Source organism: Rhipicephalus microplus, chromosome 9, assembly GCF_043290135.1.
Source record: "Rhipicephalus microplus isolate Deutch F79 chromosome 9, USDA_Rmic, whole genome shotgun sequence".
NCBI lineage: Eukaryota > Metazoa > Arthropoda > Arachnida > Ixodida > Ixodidae > Rhipicephalus > Rhipicephalus microplus.
This window is the reverse complement of record NC_134708.1, coordinates 46611174-46632913: the sequence shown is the minus strand read 5'-3', so window position 1 is coordinate 46632913 and position 21740 is coordinate 46611174. Positions and strand designations below refer to the sequence as shown.

Genomic DNA, 21740 nt, shown 5'->3' with positions numbered 1-21740 from the left:
GCTAGTTGATACATACTTGGATACATGCAGCGCGAACTTAGACAAAGAACACAGACAAGCGCTCGTCTGCGTTGTGACTCTCTGGTCTTCGACCAAGCTGCACTGCATGTATCCAGATGATTGGCCCAGTGACAAAAGCTGGTGTTTAGCCAGTCACCATTCTACCTGGTAAGCCAATTTAATATGGCTGGCCATTAGTTTCTGGTAAGCACTTGGTTGACGCTAAATTGCTAACTGCATTTCAGCCAGCCAGTGGTTGGTATACAGAGAGAGCCAACTGAAGCTAAGTAGTAGTGTAGTAATTGCAGTCTCTTGGCTGACCTATAAACATGATTATCACATTTCTGCGGATGCAAGTAGAAAATGACAATCCTGTAGAAGGCTGGCTGTCATCACACTGCACTTCATTAATTGCAATTTCACAACACAGTGGAAACAGCACAGGCTGGATTACCTAGTGTGAATGTGACATTAATGCACACTCAAATGCATGCACATACAAGATAAAAACAATGGTAGAGAAAAAAAAAATATGAAAGAATGAAAATTTATTCACACATTCCATAATATTTACACTATTTAGAAAATGCACCAATGGTCCTCCTCTGTTAAACTTCCGCAACGCCCTGGTTGTCCTTCGCCCTGCAAATGTTTTGCAGAATTTATACATTTAGTCAGCCACACAATGGCTTACATTCTTCCAAGTCTAGATGTGATTTAACATAAAAACATTAACATAAAAATAGCTATGCATGTTGAAGGGGTACAACAGCTGTGCCAATTACGCGAATTTGATACAATTCCCCGCTTTTGCGCCGAGCTGCCAAAACCATATTGCGCCACGCTGCGCCAAAATGCCAGACGAGCCTCCAAATTTTCTCAGTCTCTTTCTGTACATGCATGTTGCAAGCAGATGAATATGGCCAAGTTTCTCTTAAAAAAAGGGGGGGGGGGGAGTCCTTTGACACAAAGAACACACTTATCTTACCGCTTGGCAAGCTTCTCAATATCTGAAAGCTTCTCAACAATGAAGTGGTTCATCTGTTTGACTGCCAACGGCAGTACTCCTGCAGGCACGCCTTGATGCTCCAGACGTGCTCTGTAGCAGTCTGAAACAACAAAAATTATCAATAAATAGCCTTGAAGAAACCAGCTGCTTAAAGAACTAATAGCATCGATATTACTTTAAGAACACAAAAGTTCAAAATTGAACTTTTAGTCATATTTCTTGATGCAATGAAGTGTTATATGCTGAATGGCCTAGAATATGCCTTAGCAGCACAGGCTTGAACAATACAGAAAGCATTCTCCAGTTAGCAAAAGTGTTCCGTTCCAGCATTTATTAGAAAAAGGAAACTGCGAACTTAGCGTGCACATGCACAAAAATAATCTAAAAAAGTAACATTTCACAGCTCTCCACTCGCACCATGTAACTGTGTGGATTTATATAGTGCAGGAAGAAAGCAGAGAACACTATTTCTTTTTTTGTCATTTTTTATGAAAGAGATATAAGTTATGATGAAAAAAATGCTGGCAGTCTACACACTAGCTCTATTGTTGGCTTTTCTTTTTTTCGACTATCTTTTTGAACTACCAGTGCATTTAAGAGACTTAAGACTTTCACCTGCCTGCACTCCTGACTAAAACAAATGAATTTAATAGTAAGTAAGAGGCAAGGTGTTGGGTCACATTTTTACAACTACATAGTTTATGTAAAATTGTGTTCATAACTGAAGTCAAAGCAGACAGTAAAGTTTGTAGTGGCTTCAAAATAGACTCAATTGCAACCGAGCTTTGCTGTGATTTCATGTACTAAGAATAAGATTGGTTCAATATGCATTCCAAGAGACTGTCTGCACACTTACCACGCATTACGTCCAACTTCCACGGTGTTAGGGGAGCCTTGCGTGGACGGTTAGGGTACCGTGGACAATGTTTTCCTGCATAACAGATATCCACAACAACGAATTCCCCCGTTACCAACTGACACACACTATGCTTTTGTATTATAACCAACCATGCAGGGAGCGCTCCTTAAGGTTGTCTTTCGACCAGATGGTGACTAGCAGGTCCTTGACAAATAAGGAATCCTTATGATGGGACTGCACATGTTCCCATGCACCTTTCTTGACCATAAGCCCTCGTCCAATGTCCACCTGCACGGAACATATGCATTCTGAAGGCATCCATGTGCAGTGCAACCTGTATTGCATATCATAAACAACAAAGGTCTATTCATTTCACCAGCACTTTGTCAGCCAGTTTTGTGGTGCTGCACTCTAGCATTCTTTCTATGAACTGCACATGGTGGTGTCAGCACCACAGTATTCATTGAGAGAAAGTGCAGCCTTTGTGCAAGACCAGTTTACAAAGTGCCTGCACCTTCTCAGTGAGGTTGTGCTGAATCCGCGCAGCACGAGATGGCTAAAACAGCAGCAGACAAGGCCAAGTGTATTCCTTAATATTTCTGTCCAACAAGTACGTTAGTGAAGTTGTTTTAGTAAGTTGTGTTGCTGACAACGAAATTCATTTTTTTTGGTTGTTCATAAGTTCTGCTTAAAATTTACACATATCTATAATGATCACTGAACTCTTTTTGGAATGTCTTGCTCAGCTGTGCAGAGACAAACTTCTATGACAAGTAATCTATAATGCTCAATCTTGCTTTATATTATTTTAACATGCTTTCAAAAGAACAGTTGTTTGTAATTTGGACAGCTGCACATTATTGACATTCCAGATAGAATACCATTGTTTCACTGTCATTCGGTTGCGGATTGGATGAACCTGGGCGAAGGGCTCGCTCTGTCAAGGTGTCTTGTAGATCCTCAGACACGGAGGGGCTCGACTGGCTGCCATCCATGATCCTTTTCATAATTCTGCAGCCTGCATTTATACATGAGGTGCCGTGCTGTTTGCATTGCCCAGAGAGGAAAAAGAGCTGACAAAATATTTTCATTAAATTTCATCAAACAGCTGTAAACAATAGCCATTTGCAGTCTAAACTCGAAATATCTTCACTTAAAGACTGCCGAACGTTTTATGGTAACAAGCTGTACACACTGCTAAATGTCAGAAGAATGGCATTAATGCTTTCACAGCACAAAATCAGTACAATGAAGACATTTTCTGCTTCATACCTTTCATGTCTTCCAGTGCAGAAATAACCTTGTCCTGAAGCTCCATGTTCAGTCTTCTGAGTTGAGCCATCTCCCTGTCTTTTTCTTCATTTTGTTTTCGCAGTTGGCGAATGATGGTAGATTTTTTCTCTACCTGCTCTTCAAGGTTATCAATGGTTTCATGAGCCCCCTGAAGGCGCCCACTGTCCATTGCTTCTTTGTGGTGCTTTTTAGAATGTGGCCCATCTTGATTTTTCGCCTGCCTCTTCATATTTTCTTTCTTGCTTTTTAAAAGCTGAAGCAGGCGTGCCTCTGCACCACTTGTTGTTTTGTTTTTCGTTTTTTCTTTGATAGGGCTCTGGGCGAAAATAGAAAATAACTTGTTACACACTGTTTACACAAGTGTTGACAGGACCTTTTGTAGGAGGTTTAGATAATAATTTACCTCCGCTTCATTCTCGTAGTCCGAAGACGCCGGCGAATAAACCCTCTTCGGAATACGCGTTCTCTCTCTGGCCTCTGTCTCCGCGAAGTCCTCCGATTCTGGAAAACGTGAGGGCGGATTGCAACATTAACATTTACTGAGTTAGTGTCACATCATCCTCTGACGCGTGCACATTTCACGATCTCTAGCATGCACTTTTATTAGTTTTATTGCATTGTAAATTAACCATCGAACCTCGTGTGAATGCTTAAGTACCGTTGTAACACAACGTCATATGCCGCGAGCGAAATAGTAGCGTATAGACCTTGTCATTAGGTATAAAAGCTGCAGTGCCACAAACAAAGGCGCGTCCTACCGCAAAAGGGCCTTATATACTCCAGGCTGATATACCCGACGCTGTTGGTATCTCTCTGCGGCCAGGTAAATACCAGCGTCATCTCCGTAGAGTTTTCAGGTATATGCATAAATTAATAATGACACCATACTTATTTGCGATTGCACGCGGTAAATTAACAAAATGAACTATGCTAGTGGAGATTATCGATAAAATACTTTGTAGTTACTAACGGTGAACAGTGCTTAGCAGTCAGCCAGGCCAAAGAGAATGCATTTCGCCGGCAACATATCAAACAAAAGCAGGCTTACCTCCCAGTGCCAGAATCCGGGCCCTATAGTAATCGCTGTCTCCACTGTCGTCCGTCCATTTGACTAAATAGAGGGATTTGGACTTGAAGTCTTGCTGGTGACGGGGGAAGAAATCTTTAACGTCTTCTATTGGCACCGTTCCAATTTTTTTATCATCTTCGTACCGGACTCGAACGTGGGTAATCATCTTGCAATGCTGAAGAAAACATCTACACACGTGCGCTACAGCTGGTCAAACGCTGGTCGCACACAGCAAGCAACAAGGGTCGACCGCAGCTGCGGATCTGATAGTTTGTCAATGAAAATGTTATTCTTCATTATAAGTAAACAAAAAATCAGAATAATTTTAAAAGTATTTTTTTACTTTTATAATGTTTGTTTAACGCTACGCTGTTTCAATCAATTCACATGCAGACTGCTGGCTGCAGGGTGTCTATGCAATATGGCAGCCGCTGTGGCCGCAGGCAGCCGGTGCACATTGTCCTATCGCTTACATCGCCGTTTCTGTACTTCGTGTCCCGGAGTGAAATAAGCCGTCTTGTTGCTTCAAGACCTCGCGATGGAGCGCGGTCCGAAGAAAAGAAAGAGAGGACCCTACAAGACTTATTTAAATCCCAAGTCTCAGTTCCAGCTACCAAGGAGCACCGCACGCGCTTGCCCGCCGACCGTAAGTTCTGATCATTTTCAACATGGATGGGCACTTTCGATCGGGGTTTTAGCTTGATCCGGGCCCTGCTGGTATCAGATCAGCGGTTGTCCACAACATTAATCTGCATGTTGCTCAACGACTTCGATCGTTGCGCCGTGTTTTACGGTCTTCCTTTTTACCACCCTTTTTTTACCCACACTTTCTGGATATGGTGATGATTTTTTGTTTCACGATTATGTTTCAATGCATGGTGACAACATGGTGTACCTCATAAAAATTGTTCTTTAGAGCAGTCATGCCTGTGTAGCTCATGAACATACCAAGAAAATGTTTTTAAATGTGCAGTGAAAATGGTTATGTGTGGGCCCGCACATGAGAGCCTCCCCGGCTGCATATTTGAGACCACTGATATAGAGGGATTTATCGTGCTGTGCAGATTAAATTGATTGACCACATGGCTGTGACAAATTGTGAAATATCTGTCTGTAAGCCAGCTTGCTCTCTAGGTTTGATTGTTTTTGGAAATATTTTTTTTTCGTTAAAGTCTAGTGTTTTGCATATTGTATTAGGTATCTGAATATTACCGAAAAGAGATCGGTGGGTCTGAATTTCTTTAAATTTATTATGTCTCTTTTTGTGTGTATTAATGTTTTATATTTGCATTGTGTACTGAATGTTTTCCTATATTTATTCAGTGGGTGCTGTATTTTTTTTATTCTTACTGCTATTGTATTCTTTATTTTAGTGTGTGTGTCGGGGTACTGCAATATTACATGACGCTTTTTATTCTTTTTCATACAAGTTCAGTCTTGTACACTATGCATAGAATGTGTGCTTGTCATTCATACATAATTCATTGTGCCACTGTGAGCATCCTTAAAGGCCAACTCCAGCGATTTTTCGACCATGTCAAGGTAATGGTGTTTCTGTGTTCCTGAGACACTCTTGTCACGAGCCCAATAGCTGAAATGCTCAGGAAATTCGAAAACAATTTTTAATAAGCAAAAAGGTGCAAAACCGAAACCCGACCGGGCGCCCGGTCTGCATATGATGTACTATTTGTTAAGAACTGGAGGCCGTATACTGGTTCTGCCGGCACGTAGTATGAAAACTGTGAAAGCCAGACCAGCGAAGCACCGGCAAAACACCACAGAGGAAGGAAGAAAGCTCTCCCGTGCTATGGTCGTGCCAAACACCACCGCTGTCGTCTTGGGGCCAGCACAATAAACAATGTAGGGGCCAAAGTAGCGATGCCATCGCCTGCGTCACTTTCGTTGACATGACAAACTTGACATCGCACTGACAGTGTTGCCAATAATTCTGGCAAGCGAGGCGAGTTTTTCGAGGCAATCTTTAAAATTCATTTGCAAATAATCTGCGCATCTCTCAAGCCTGTAATTGGCATAAATGACAGGAATGTGCGTAAGAGTGTACCCAGCGAATTTGATTGAGATTCGTTGACCTCGAAAAACCACCGGAGTTGACCTTTAAGCATCCTTAAATAAGTAAAGACATGCTGTTCACGTGTAAACTGTTAACCTGTATGAAACCTGTTTCTCAGTGCTTTACTGAAATGCCAGTTGTATGGCAATGCCTTTTTCCTCCTTTGGAACTAAAATTCCTTTTATTGTGATTCAATTTACTGTTATAAGTATTTGTAATATTTGAAGTATCTTGTACGCCTTGTGTTGCAGCACTGGCCAAGAAATTTTTTTACACCAAAATATGTTCTGTGCTATTTAAATCCTGTTTGCCTTGAAATAAAATTCTTTTTTTTTTCAATGTTATTGTTGCCTTTCATACCTTCTTTCGGATATCTTGTTAGTGAGAACATCTAATTGTTTTCTCTTAGTTGCATAACCTTTTCTATCGTATGAATATTAAAAAAATTCAGTCATATCCTGCAGCAGCATTATATGCAGTGACAGGTAGCCCATAAACACGTGACATCAGGTGCTCACTGGTAGTTAGCCATATTCCCTAGTTTGGGAATAAGACATCGTTGGTACATTGTGATGCTGCAAACAGTAGAAGGTGCGGTTCCAATGTGTACTAGTACTTTAACTGCTGCATTTTCATGATGCATATATGGAAAGCTTAATCAGATGCCCTGATACAGTGGTTGTTTGTAAACCAGGCAAGTGTTGTAAACAAGCTTAATTTAATCCAAGGTTTAAGTAAGTGACCGAGCTCAGGGATTCCAAGCTGAAGCACTAGCTCGAATTCTGTTTGGGTAACACACATAAATGAATTGCTTTATATGGAGGGTTGGATGCATCACCGTAGATTTCCATTTATGACTTTCAATACTGCTCAGGTAGAGAATTGTAAAAAATAAACTTCAAAGTTATGCATGTACTGCAATTGGGGTGTCCTATTGGACTCTCCCATTGCAGCTTGGGTCCCATTGACGTCCATTTGAGTCCCATTGCAACCAACTGGAACCACCTATCATGACAGCAGGTCATCCTGTTAGAACTTCAAATATGCAGAGTTGGTTAAAATGTTAGAAGCCACTACATGGGAAGTCCAATTGGACAGTCCCATTGCAGCATGCACTTCCAATTGGGCACCAGTTAGACACCATTTGAACCCCACTTAGCCCCCTTTGCCACCCATTGCTCCTAACTGGAACATCCAGTTGGACCCATTAACTATTTTTGACTGGGATGACTGCTGATTTTTCCTTACTGAATCTAAAATCTAACCTATCTCCCTCATTACCTCAGATGTCCATCAATATCTGCAAATCTTCCTTGTTGTCGGCCATTAGCACTATGTCACCTGCGTACATTAATGCTGGTAGTGCCTGATCAATGAATTTTCCTTGTTTGACTAAAGAGAGGGTGAAGCCAAGTCCACTTCCGTCTAATTGGGCCTCTAATCCTTGTAGGTACATCATGAATAACAAGGGTGACAGTAGACACCCCTGCCTAATTAAGTCCCCGTTTTACCTCTGTGGGCTTGGATACCTGTTTTTCCCACTTTATAGCTACCTTGTTACTTTTATAGATTTCCTTTAAAAGATTAGTGACTCCATCTTCCACGCCCAGTGTGTCTAGTATTCCCCACAAGTCCCCTTGAACCACGCTATCATACGCTCCCTTGATATCCAAAAATGCTAGCCACAGGGACCTGAGTTCCTTTTTCTGCTATTTCGATGCACTGAGTGAGTGAGAACAGATTGTCTTCCAACCTCCTGTGTTTCCGAAACCCACTCTGCAGTTCCCCCAGCACCCCCTCATCCTCGATCATTGCGTGCAGTCTTTCCTTTATAATCTGCATCGCCAGCCTGTAGACCACTGATGTCACTGTTATAGGACGGTATAGTTGTTTATGTCATCTTTGTCCCCCTTTAATTCCTTTAGAGATCATGCTCATCCTGCTAAGTTTCCATCCATCAGGGACTTCACCATCGATTATTGTTCTGCTCACTGCATCTCTCAAAGTCTGTTTAGACTTTGAACCCAATGTCTTTATTAGCATAATTGGAATGCCGTCTGGGCCTGTTGTACTACTTAGAACCCTCTTCGCAGCCCTTTCCCACTCTCGTTGTGAAAATGGAGTCATTGCACCACTTGATTCGTCCTTGTCTATTGTGGTGCATAAAGTACTTCTTTGTTGAAATTTTTCTGTCACCCTTGCTCTTATATATTCAATAGCTTCGTCCCCTTCTAGCCTAGCACCTTGAGCTGTAGTTATGAACCTCTGCTCTAGATTTGTTTCATTTCTTAGGGAGTTTAGATGGTTCCAGAATTTATCAGCTGCCTTTCTATCTTTTTTATGTACTTCTGCCAGCCACTGAGCTCCTTTTCTTCTAATCTTTTCATTGATCAGAAGGGATGCATCCCTTCTACAGCTTAGAAAGGTTGCCAATTTTCTTTCAACATCATCTGTCGGTTCACCCCGCTGCTTAGCATGTCTGTGTTCCCTAGAGACTTCCTGGCAATTTATTATGGTTCTCTTAACTTCCTCATCCCACTAACTCTTGGGCTTGTGTCTTATTTTCCAAGGTGACTTGTCATGTGCCTTAGCGAGCTCTAGCCCAAACAGTCTAATTAGATTTGTGTATGTCCACACATTCTTATTATCCGCGTGATTACTTTCTCAATTTGTTTAGTAGCAATTTCTATTTGCCTTTCTGAATGAAAATTTTCCTGCAGTTGCTCATCTTGTCTCCTTCCCACTTTCGCTGCTCTTCCAAAACTTAGCTTGATACGTTTGTGATCACTACCCAGACTTCTGGAGCCACCGGCATTCCCCTGAGCTTATCATACATCCTATGTGACATCAGTGTGTAATCTATCGTTGACTTCAGCCTTCCTACCTCCCATGTTATTTGCCCTTCACACTTCTAGGTACTGTTGCAAATTATCAAATCACGCCTTTCACACATATCCATGATCAATGTGCCTGTTGAGTCAGTATACCCATCTATATCTTCTATGTGTGCATTCATAGTACACTGTAACGCTGTCTCATGGCGGGTTGTTTGCAGCACAATTGGGTTCGGTTTCGAATCAGACACACGGACAATTTTCTGGTGCATTTCTCTCTACAAAAACCTATATAGATGTTTACGTATCGCATGTATATGGCAAGCGTGTGGTTACATACGTTCTGAGGCATAATATAACGTGCAGCGAATTAGTTGTCGTTTCTTTGCAAACCTGTCTATTTCGTTTTAGGAACTGAACGTTCCGCGAAGTGCCAGAACAAAACGTGCATTCCGACGGGTGCATCGTGTTATGAGTGGCAGCTAAATGTCAACAAAATAATAATAATGCTGCGTCAAGCTGTTATTTAGGGGCGAAGCTCCTTATAGTGGCACTTGTTTGTCCCTCGTAGCCGTTGTAGTCTGTAACAAGCATGGCATTTTGACCTCCAAGGTGGTGCCGGTGAGAGATTTCCTTTGTGTGTTGTTGAACAATAAAAGATAATGCTCAATGTACATGCCAATGGCTGCTAAGGGGGAATGAGAGACAGGAGCATTCGGCTTTTAGTTAACGCGCACGCTGTGATCCCCATCAGCAGCCACTGGCATGTACATTGAGCACTATCTGACAGGAAAAGGTTGCTACGTTATACTCACTGGGCGTAACCTCCTTGCTTTTAGAAATGTTTAGCGAGCGTTGGGCCGCAGTGCCATGAATACAGTGAAATAGTATATACCATGAATTCGAGGTGGTTAAAGGCGGGAAGTAGACCCGAAGTGCAAGTCGTAAGAAAGTGGGCGTGTGCCACCTCTCGTTTATCCTTGGAATGTCCGCTGGATGGCGGTGCTTCTATATGGGGAATAGTGTTACTGTATATGCTAAGGTAGCATATACAGTATCTCTAATGGCGAATATATTACGAAAAGATGCGAGATGGAGGTACTTGGAGTGTTATGGACGAACGGACACACAGACAGATGCAAGGATGGACGGATAAACGGACACAGGGCGGATGCATGGACGAACGCAAGCACGGATGGGCGGATGGACGCATGGACGGTCACACAGACGGACGCATGGATGGACGGAAACAAGAACGAATGGACGGACGAATGCTTCGCCCCACTCTCCATCATTCACGCTGTGGATATGCTGCCATTTTTTTTGTCCTTGTAAGGCTTCCGTATGCTTGTGAGAGTTGAAGTTTATTCTTTGTGTTTAGTGTGTAGTTTAACCCGTTTTTTTTTTTCAACTCTAAAGAAGTGCAAAGAGCTTACGGCCTGACGTAAATGAGCGGACGAATTCCCGTTGTGCTCGATGTGCATCATATAGTGTACGAAACTTTATGATGTGCTTAGTTTCAGTTTCGCCTCGATTGGGGGTATGAACTTCGGTCAGTATTTTCTCAAATTAAGTGAGTTTTCCAAGTTTTTAAAATGTAGAGTGTATCAGAATATGGCATCCTACAGCTTTTAAATACAGATGAAGAGCAATATTCAAAGTGATAAACGACGTCTTGTTTATCGCTCAGTTGAACGTAACCTTAGTCGCGGCAAATGTTTCCCGCCTCGGCGTAGAGATCATTCGCGAAACCACCCGGATCGACATTCCGGTCATAACATCTGTATTGTCTACAACAAAGTAAGCATACAACCACTGTGTGCATGCATGCATGCGTTTGATATTGGTTGAACTTCATTCAAACTAGACCCGGTGTATTATTTTCAAGGATGGGACAGCACAACTTTCATGAAAATGTCTTTACTGCATGAAGGCGTTTTCAGACTACATGGTCCACCAGCAGCTAGTAGACCACGCAGCCTGAAAACGTACAGCGAAGCTTTTATATATATATATATATATATATATATATATATGATTTGATTGATGATTTGGGGTGTTTAACGTCCGAAAACCACCCTATGATTATGAAAGACGCCGTAGTGGAGGGCTCCGGAAATTTCGACCACTTGGGCTTCTTTAACGTGCTCCCAAATCTGAGTACACGGGCCTACAACATTTCCGCCTCCATCGGAAATGCAGCCGCCACAGCCGGGATTTGATCCCGCGACTTGCGAATCTGCAGCCGAGTACCTTAGCCACTAGACCACCATGGCGGGGCTATATATATATATATATATATATATATATATATATATATATATATATATATATATATATATATATATATATATATATATTGCATCCTTTTTCTGTATTTTTCGTTATATATTGTTTATTGGTCTGAGCTGTACAATGTTTTATTATGCATTACTGCTTATTCCTTTGGAAATGTCTCCCACACCGACCTCGTTCAATGTTTTTTGTTTATGCTGTTTATATGTTATTTTATTACTCAACTTGAATTAGTCATTATTATTATTAAAAGTCCATGAATTGCCAATTTACTTGTGTTATTCACTATGTTATCATGTACAGGAGGTCACAATTCAGTTTGTAACTATGGGATCTCCTTCAATACATACTAATCATGTATTCTCTCCTATGTTTTGCGTGAAAAATAAAGCGATTCTGATACTTGTGACGTATTGTTTGAATACGAAGAAGAGCACGAAAACAACAGGAAGACATTCACACATTTTCTTGTTCAAAAAGTGCATTACAAGTGTCAACTACCTATGTACAACCTATTAACTAGGCTCTACTCTGGCCCTACCTTTTGGAGCAGTTGTTTGTAACACAAATATATATGCACACGTAAATGTATATTTATGTATGATTTTTCTCAAATGGCGACATTTTTTCAGGGCTCCTCATTTTCCTGCAAATAGCCCTGATCTTTTTATATACATAGCACTGACCCGAATTAGGAAGTGTGCTCGAAGGTGCAGGAGGGTGGGAGAAGGGGTTTCCAATGCAACTGCCACATAACTTAAAGGGCCTCTAAATTAGTCTGTGTTCGAAGAGGATAGGGAGGTTTCTCTCTCGCCTTCAGTTTCCAGAGGTGCTACCTCACCATTGCCACTTATTTGTTAAAGCACGTGGACAATGTCAGCCTGAAGTGTTAAGCCGATCTGTATTTTGAGCTTATTGGCTATACGTGCTGCCATATCCGCTCGTCCAGTCAAAAGCACACAAATCAAGCGAAACCAGATGATTGCACCCACTGTATTGATGCGAGACATGGCAGGACAGGCGTGCATCTACATGTCAAAGAAATTAATGGCCACTCTTTCTCATATGTCGACCAATCGAGAGCTTATGTCAACCTGCGATGGCAACAAACCACTCGCGCGTCACAAACTGTGCTTAAAAGATGAGAAATTTGCACCTTAATTGCTTTACTTTTTCAAAGTTTTTTTGTGTGCAAAAAAAAAATCTTCCTGGATGTTCACCTTGCTGGCTTTTGAGATGCACAATGAACAAAAGATGTGGATTTCTAATGGCTTGCCTTTCATTAATATAGGCTCGACATAATTTGAACAAACAAAAAGTACTAATTATAATGCAATTGTGAAGAAAGTAAAGTGGATGAAAAGATAACGCATCACTAAACCTGTAACCTTATAATGATATGTCTGCATGGTGCTCAGGTGGTAACCTGAGCTACTCCAGTGATGTCCCCACCATCCACGTGATGGTGGATTCGAAACTAGGAGTGTTGATCAGTACCGCTGGTAGTTATGACATGTAGAACACTTTTTTTTGTGCGGGCTAGCGTCGCGACATATATCTTTTCATGAGCTGGCAGTTGATCAGTAGTCCCAGCATGCATATACACAATTGTATAGTTTAAGTCGGCTTCTTCTCACAATGCATCATACTGTGCAGAAGCCTGCTTTACGGGCAACTTACAGAATTTTTTTAGAAATTAAAGAGACATGTTGACCATGGTTGCAGGCATTTCGAAAAATCATTTCGAAAACGTTATCTTCTCAATGTTAATGAGGTGCTAACAAAACCTACAAAACAAAAGAAACTTGCATTTTTCAACATTTTATTTCATTCTTGCGTCCCCATTCTGGGCATTGCATGCTGTTTTTATTAAGGTTGCATCAAACAAAAAGAAACAAGCCCCCAAAAGACCAAAGTCTTAACAAAAAGCTCGACGCTCCACTGTAAAGCTGATCTACTTTAACATGAGACTGACGCATCATAAGCATTGATATTGTACAAAGTTTTGCTTTAGGTTCCCTTTGCTACCGGGCGTTGTGTGTGAGTGTGCGCACGCTGCGCACACATGTACGAAGGTGGCCGAAGGAGGCTTCTCTGCACATGCTATCATACTGTGGAGAAGCCAGCTTTGCATGTACACATCAGAGGTGTTTATTCGCATCAGGTCGGGGGGGGGGGGGGGGGGAGTGCTTGTAAAGCTTGTCTCCCGGCCCAAGGAAAAAAAAAGTATTAGGACAAAAGTATTTATAGTCTCATACAATGCAGCATCCCGTCCATCCATCAGTGCCCTTAAAAGGTGCCAGCAGTGGGGTATACCCTTCAAACTACCTCAGCAATACGTTATGGCCAAATGGCGCATATCAGTTGCGCCATCACAGCTGTGGACTTTTTCCATTACACTCTCTTTGCAATCACGTGATACCCTTCTGTCATTGTGATATTCGCCCCAATATCGAGCTAAAGGTGATAGCACCGTCACCGTGCTAGTGTGGATACAAATAAATGCAGAGGCGCTTTTTTGGGATCCGTAAGAGCCGCGGTTGCAGCCACGAAAAGGTGGCTTACTGAGTGGTGGGCAACTGTACGGCGGATGTAGGGCCTAGACCACTATGTGTGCGTCTCCTGCCTGTGCCATTTAAAAGTGTGGATTTTTTTCTTTTTCTTTTTTTTTTGAGGCTAGGACATTGAGTGTGTTCCCCCGTTGCAAAGGGGCCAGCCGCCATCACATCATCATCATCTAGGGTATGGTGGCTACACAATAGCACACACAATGCACAAATAGCACAACACAGATAAAACAGATGAGTCATGAAGAAAAGGGAGAGCATATGCATTGGAAATAAACAATTCAAATATAGCAAAATAAACAAATCACACAGAATTAAAAAAAAGGTTCTGAATGTCCTGCCTATGTATTGTGTAGCTTTATGAACAACCAGCAACAAACTTTCCCAAGTTTCCAAGCTGGCTAGACTTACTTGAATTTCGGCAGAGATACATTGATTCAAGGATGTGCTTATGCAGTACTTACACAAGAGAAATTTATTCGTAATGCATTCAAAAAAAGATTACTGCACATTCCTTTAACTCCCAGTCGATATGCTATGAAAACATATTATGAGAGAGGGGTCCATGACAATGAACATGGCATCCACTGTGCGGCTACTGCTGATTGGTATGCCCGGGCAGGACTGTCCATTCCAAGATGGTTCAAAGAACGGATGTATTATGCAGGATGTAGAGACTCTAGACCCGGCTTTCCTGTGTGGGTGCGCACGTGTAACTTGAGGGTCGATTTCCGTGAAAAAGATGCATTACAGTGGTCACAGGAAAAAGGGCGCTCTCCAGTGTGGGTGCGCACGTGGTACTTGAGGTTTGATTTCCATGAAAAAGATGCATTGCAGTGGTGACAGGAGAAAGGGCGCTCTCCTATGTGGGTATGCACGTGACACTTGAGGCTCATTTTGTTTGAAAAAGACGCACTGCAGTGATCACAGGAAAAAGGGCGCTCTCCTGTATGGGTGCGCATATGGTTCACGAGGCCAGTTTTCGTTGAGAAAGATGCACTGCATTGGTCAAAGGTAAAGGGACGCTCTCCTGTGTGTGTATGAATGTGGTCTTTAAGATGCCTGCGTTGAAAGAATGCAGCTGGACACAAGTGGCACAGGAAGGGCCGCTCGCCGGTGTGTTTCCGAAGGTGCCTTCGCATGTTTCCACTCTTCTTGGTAACATAGGTGCACTGTCGGCAGGAGTACAGTCCACCTTCAACAAACATAAGTGAATGGTCCTGCTCATGGGATGCTGCACAAGAGATCATGCAAAGAGAACAGAAAGGGCATATAAAAGCATGTTACCTACATTGTCTGCAAGTGGACTACAGCACCATGTAATAAAAGAATGTTGCTGCACTTATAAATGAAGTACAAACTTATCTTTGCCTATTCAAACTGTGTGTTAGTGCAGCAGTAACTGTGCGATGACATGACACGTTTTACAACAGTTCCCACCTATCTGTAAGCAAATGCTCCACTTAATATATGGTAAAACCTGCAAATCCACAAGGGCTCGATTTATATGCAATTACAATACTATGCCTAAATAGCCAAATGTCTTAATTATATGCCATGACATTAAGCAGCATTATATTGAAGTACTTATTATACTTCAATGTAATGCTGCACAGTAACAGAATATGTTCAAATTTCAACACATGAAGCATAAGGAGTAAGATATTAAAATCGTTGGCAAAGAAGCGAATGGCATCACAGCTTTTCGTGGGCAACTGATGTGGCACTTATGTAAATGGTACAGGACATTGGTACTTTATGAGCACAATAGCACTGTTTATACGCTTCTCATTATTGTCCCCATCGTGCTTGAATGAAAGTACGATTCACCATAGAATACGAAGTGAGGTATTCACCACATAACGTTTCATACACTTACATGATTACATAAACTTTTCACTACATATCCAACTTTATCAATTTTTAACAACATACACTCAACTTCAACAATCTCTATACATTTATTCATGCTTAGAAGACCACCTTACGATGCCAAAATGGTCACATAAAACAAAGCACTGAGCTCAACACACTATAAATATGCTTTACACATCACCTGGGACAAAAAAAAAAAGAGAAATGAATTATCAAAGCAAGACGATAGTTACAGCACGAGAATAAAACGATGACACAGAGACAAGAAGGACACGAAGGACACCTTGTCTCTGTGTCGTCGTTTTATTCTCGCACTATAACTATCGTCATGCCGTACAAACTAGCAAGAATTTAACATCAAAGCAAGAATTCACTCATTTCAAGAAACCTCTAAAGGCCCTCAAAAAAAATATAATACATAGGGCAGTGGGAAAAAGAAAATATATATACAATGCAAAAGATAATCATCAAGCATAAAAAAATTTCAAACAAAACAACACTTGCTTAAGCATAATGAAAAAGGCAACACAATAACACAACACATTGGAAATATTGAAAAAATATTTGTAAGTGCACTACAATATGACAAAATAACATAATAATAGAGCACAATTAAAAAAGTAAATTATAATTTTTTGTCATTATTTATATAAATGTTGATTTCTATTGCAATGCTTCAAGGCAGCTGGTTCCATTCAGTCATCGTTTTTGAAATGAACAAATCAGCAAAAGATATACGACATGTGATGCATTTGATCTTGAGAGGACGATCAGGGCATAGAAACGTGGCTAGAGGTTAGTGAAAGAAGTCGTCATGAAGCAATGGATAATGATAGTATGTATGCAAAAGAGATAAAGGAGCAAGCTTACAATAATGGGATAGGTTATCAACACTTGCACGAGATTTTAGGGCCGTGATAAGGTGAAACGAAAATAGTCAGAGAAAATGAGCATGAGCAGCAGACTTATGCAGAGATTCTATGTTATCAATTACATTATACTGGTTCCAAATCCCATATGACTGAAGCCTTGCCAATTTTAGGGCACGTTCGGATAACATATGAAAGTTTTTGCACATGTGCAGGAGCATGACACAGATTACGCTTCAGCATCCCATGGCAGCGTTTAGTAGCTGCAAAAATGTAATCAACATGACAGTTCCAGGAAAGGTTGGTTCGTAGGTGTAGTCCTAGATATCTGTACGACGTGACTTACTTTTTGTGTGCAAATAAGTGTACATGTGATTGGCATGTGGCTAGAATTTCGTGTAAAGGAGACGAGGTTAATCTTGCAGTGATTTAGCCTGATAGGCAATGATAAACACCAATAATTGGTCAGATTATAAGGATTGCTGTTGCTCGTCACTTTGGCGGCACGATATTATATGATGTCGTGAGCGAACAATATAATAAAAATGATGAAACATTTGGTGGCAGAAAAGAACATAGAAACATTTAATAAAACATGAGTGATTATTACTTAGCATGAGACACTGTGAAAGATATAAAGTTTGATTGTCAATATTATTAGAATATATTGCTGAGCACTAGTCAGAGAGAGACGCACAAGGGTTTTACAAAGAAAAGTAATGATGAGGTAACACCACACTGCCCCTATATTACTATTATTTGTACATTGCAGAATAATGTCAAAGTGCCAATAACAAGCATGGAACATTGCAGTTACTTATTCATGAAACTGTTTCTCATAGTGTATATAGTTGAGTAAAGATGTGCTTTAATAACTATTTAGACTGAAGCTGTGCTTCGTAAGGAAGGCACGATTTCGTTACACCATAGTTTCTGACACATACATTTCAATAGAATTATTAAAGTCTTCCCAATTTCATTTGTATAACGGTGCAGAAACTGTGTGGCGAGTTTCCCTCGTTTCAATGCAACCAGTCCTTAGCAGTCCACAAACATTTTAACATCACCGTCACATTCTCATGTTCATAATGCATTAAGCTCCAACATAAGTGTAAAATGGTGCATAATTTCTAAGAAGGGGCAAGTGCACTCAATTCCTGTCCATATCCAAAGTATGCAACTTTGCTTCTTCATTGAAGAGATGAACACATCTGCAACAGCCCAAAAAAAACTGTTAAAGCCAGCACAAACAACCCAGAACACTAAAACTTAGTTTCACTGTTAGCACAAACCAGACTTGATCGGTAGAAATATTTTGATTACTATTATGGCCATACCTGAACGACTACTTTTTCAGTAAATTGTCAGGTGAAATAATATATACTTTTGAAAAAAAGAAAATAAACAAGCTCTGCACATAGGGTGATACAATTTAGAGCAAATGAAGTTGAAAGTAAATAATGAATTTAAAGAGAAAGTCTCAGTTTCATCACAAGGCCGAAGCAATACATGCAATATAATGATTAGTAGAGTTTTGTGGCGCAAGGGCCATGGGTGGCCGAAGAGCGCCATGTATTTTGTGTGATGTAAGCCATAACCAATTATTGCGATGACCGGGTGTGTTACAGCTGTATAGAGGCCTAAAAATATGTCCTGTATAGAGGTGTGCATAAACTATAAGATTATGACAGTGATACACGATGTGATGTATGGGTATGAAATAAATTACAAATGACCATGGTTTCTGCAAGTGAGTGATTATAAAGCAGCGTGAGTGTCTCCTAAATGCCTTTGAAACCGAAGGCGAGAGGCAGGTGCTTGTCAGAGTAGCTACTGCAGCAACAACCTCTGTGGAGAGGTTATGCTATGGATTTCCTTTAGATAAGATGTAAAAGCAAGAATTATATCTAAAAAACGCAAACAATGGCATATATTTAGGAAGCACTTTTTTACCAGTGAACATCTGAGGATGAAGTCAGTATGAGTTGTCTTTAAGCTAACAGTAAGTTGACGGTAAATGATTCACCACATCAATAATACAAAGGTGGATTGCCACCGCACAAAAGGTGTGAATGTATACTGTGTGTATACCCTGTTCTAAGTCTTGTGAGTGTAACTTCTGTGTGGCACGATTTCAACACTGGCAGCTAATTACGGAGGTACGGCTTGATTAAATTTAATTTGTTCTGTGTGTACCTATCCCAGGTGTTCTGCCAACAAGCCTTGAGCTTTCATTTAAAGAAAGGTTTCAAATCACAAGCACAGAGGCGGGTATATATCAACTGGCAGCGCTTTCGTGGACAGATGTGGCTAGTAGTCCACCATTACGTTACCATAGATCTCGCGGTACCAGGGCAGCATGAGATGCTTTTTGGATTTGTAGACTGTGTATATTATTGAATACAGCGAGACAAGGACAGAGTTTATGTGTTTTTTAAGAGTTTGCAGACCTTTTACCATGCTTAGAAAATCTGTGTAAGTTACTGCTTTCTGTAGTTTTAAATGTTCAGTGTGTTTAATGGTAGCAAGAATAGAAAAGCTTCTGCAGTAAAAATGCTTGTATCAGGATACATAACACCGGCCTTCGAACAAGATGGACTGACCGCTGCGTAAGAAACAGAAGAGAAAGACTTTGAAGTGTCTGTAAAAAACTAAGGACGTGTACTTGTGTTGCAGTTCCAGGAATTGATTGATTGATTGATTTGTGGGGTTTAACGTCCCAAAACCACAATTTGATTATGAGAGACGCCGTAGTGGAGGGCTCCGGAAATTTTGACCACCTGGGGTTCTTTAATGTGCACCCAAATCTGAGTACACGGGCCTACAACATTTCCGCCTCCATCGGAAATGCAGCCGCCACAGCCGGGATTTGATCCCGCAACCTGCGGATCAGCAGCCGAGTACCTTAGCCACTAGACCACCGTGGCGGGGCGGCAGTGACACACCCGTTTCCTCGGCTAGGCCTCAAACACAGAGCGAGTAGGGCTTTCGAAATGAGGGATGGTTTTCAAATAGCACAAACTGGACATATCATTCATTGTGATGCATGATGGGCGTATTTTGTCTGCGTCCAGGTTCATATAGTTTGCAAAAGAAATGTATCATTGCTGCAGTTGAGGCAACCACTTGTTTGATCATACGTACAGGCTTTCCATAAGACTGGTTCGAAAAGCACCCGTACAAAGACGAATGCCCAAACGGTGGATAGGGTGAAGCATTTGCAAGACACTTGTCGCTGCAGATTGATAGATTATCGCCCCATGTTCAAGGTGTATGCATATAAGACTTCTATAAAGATTCACCAGAAATTTACTGTCCCATGATGTCTGCCACAGAAGCTTAAGTATATTTATAGCCTTACGCACTTGTTTTTGAGCTATTTTAGATGGGTTACGAGTGATAATTTCCTGTCTAAAATTACGCCTAAAAATTTGAATTCAGTTTTCACAGTTACAGCAGACTGTGCAGGTCTATGTCTGGATCAGGATGGAGATCTCTCTTTCTTGAAAATTAAAGATGTGATTTTCATAGGATCAAAGGTGAATCCATTCTCGTCTGCCCATTCGGTGACTATTCAAACCAAGTTGAACTTGCCGCTCACCCATTGACATTTTAGGACTTAAAACCAATTTCCACATCATCGACGTATGTGCAGTAAAACATAATGCAAGGAATGTAGAAATGTAAGGTATTCATTTTTCTAATAAAACGTGAGACACTCTAGACTGTACCTTGCGGAACTCCACTCCCCTGGACAAATGTTCGTGACATTACCCACCCGGACACGGAAAGTGCGGTTGTGGAAATAAATTTTGATTATGGTCAGCATGTCAGACACCCAATTGTGGGAGATCTCGCAGTATGCCACAGTGCCATGTCATGTCATATCCCTTTTTCATATCTAAGAATACTGCAAGCAAAAATTGTTTGTGAGCAAAAGCATCAAGGATTTCTGCCTCTGTGCATAGTGAGTGGTCAGTGGTGGATCTATCCTCACGAAATCCACACTGGTATGGGTCCACTTGTTTGTTTTCAGAAAATATATTAGTCGGTAGTTAATCATCTTTTCAAGAAGCTAACACTCGCAACTTGTTAGTGTGATCGGCCTGTAACTTCTAATGAGATACAGATCCTTGCCGTTTTTCAATGGTCGAATGACAATAACCTATTTTTAAAAAAAACAGGGATCTCACTGGAGAACCATATGAAATCACACAGAGAAAGTAAGGTTTGTCCCGTTTTGGGAGGCGAGTTTTTTTTAATATTTTATACACTACATGGTCAGAACCTGGTGCGGAATTACTGCACTTATTTAGCAATGTTAGTAGCTCAGCCACGCTGAAAGGTTGGTTGTACACCTCGTATTTTGTACATTTCCGTTCTAGTTTCTGTTTTATAACTCTCATTTTTACCGCTGGAATTCTTGAGAGTAGTGCTACGAGCTGGAGACCTGCGCCCAAGCTGACTGTAAAGCAAAGTGGAGCCCGCCACCGTGCACTACATCTGGACCACTCCAAGGCTCCCGGTTTTCTGTTGCACCCGTTGCCTTGCCCCAGACCGCGTGCGCATAGCCAAGGCAGAGTTGGAAGCCATGCTTCGAGAAGGCGTCGCCCGTAGCTCTGATGGTGCACGGACCCCCCCACTTCACCGAAGGTTTGCGTAGGTTCGCAATTGCATTCATGCCAATTTCAATTGACAAAGAGTGCAGAAAAGTGAATTGCCAATTTCAATCATTTCAATATAACCAAGGCCAAGCTGCAGTCAGCAGGCACGGTCACATCGCCATCACAATCGCATGTTCACAGAATATTAAGCTGCGACATAATCCTGAAATGAATGGTTTCTGGGTGGACACTGGTGCAACGCTTTCCTGGCAATATCCAAAGCATGAGACTTCTTCGTTTCTCCGTAAAGAGATGGACACATCTGCAAAAGCACACAGACAAATTTTAAACCTTGCACAATCAAAAGGATACACTCAAACATACTTTTGTCATTG

At 41.3% G+C, this 21740-nt stretch overlaps 2 protein-coding genes across 13 annotated transcripts in view; both read right to left on the bottom strand.

The window, feature by feature from the left end:
• Positions 1-531: 531 nt before the first annotated feature.
• LOC119161611 (uncharacterized) lies at positions 532-7551 on the bottom strand. Its single transcript, XM_037414169.2, has 8 exons — positions 4210-7551; positions 3565-3662; positions 3141-3477; positions 2750-2886; positions 2018-2156; positions 1866-1940; positions 989-1109; positions 532-642 (listed from the first exon to the last, which is right to left on the bottom strand). Exons 1-8 carry the CDS (start codon positions 4394-4396, stop codon positions 609-611), a joined length of 1128 nt encoding a protein of 375 aa, XP_037270066.1. The 5' UTR covers positions 4397-7551; the 3' UTR covers positions 532-608.
• A 7273-nt stretch (positions 7552-14824) lies between these two features.
• The window catches only part of LOC142771727 (uncharacterized), a 189086-nt gene continuing 182170 nt past the window's right edge, over positions 14825-21740 (bottom strand). For 11 of the 12 annotated variants that reach the window (XM_075873540.1, XM_075873544.1, XM_075873541.1 and 8 more), the window contains one exon: positions 14825-15231. In XM_075873540.1, the coding sequence (XP_075729655.1) occupies positions 14965-15231 (267 nt within the window). In that variant the 3' untranslated portion in view covers positions 14825-14964. Of the gene's footprint in view, positions 15232-21100; positions 21668-21740 lie in introns of those variants that run through there. The other variant, XM_075873547.1, reaches the window with a different exon arrangement.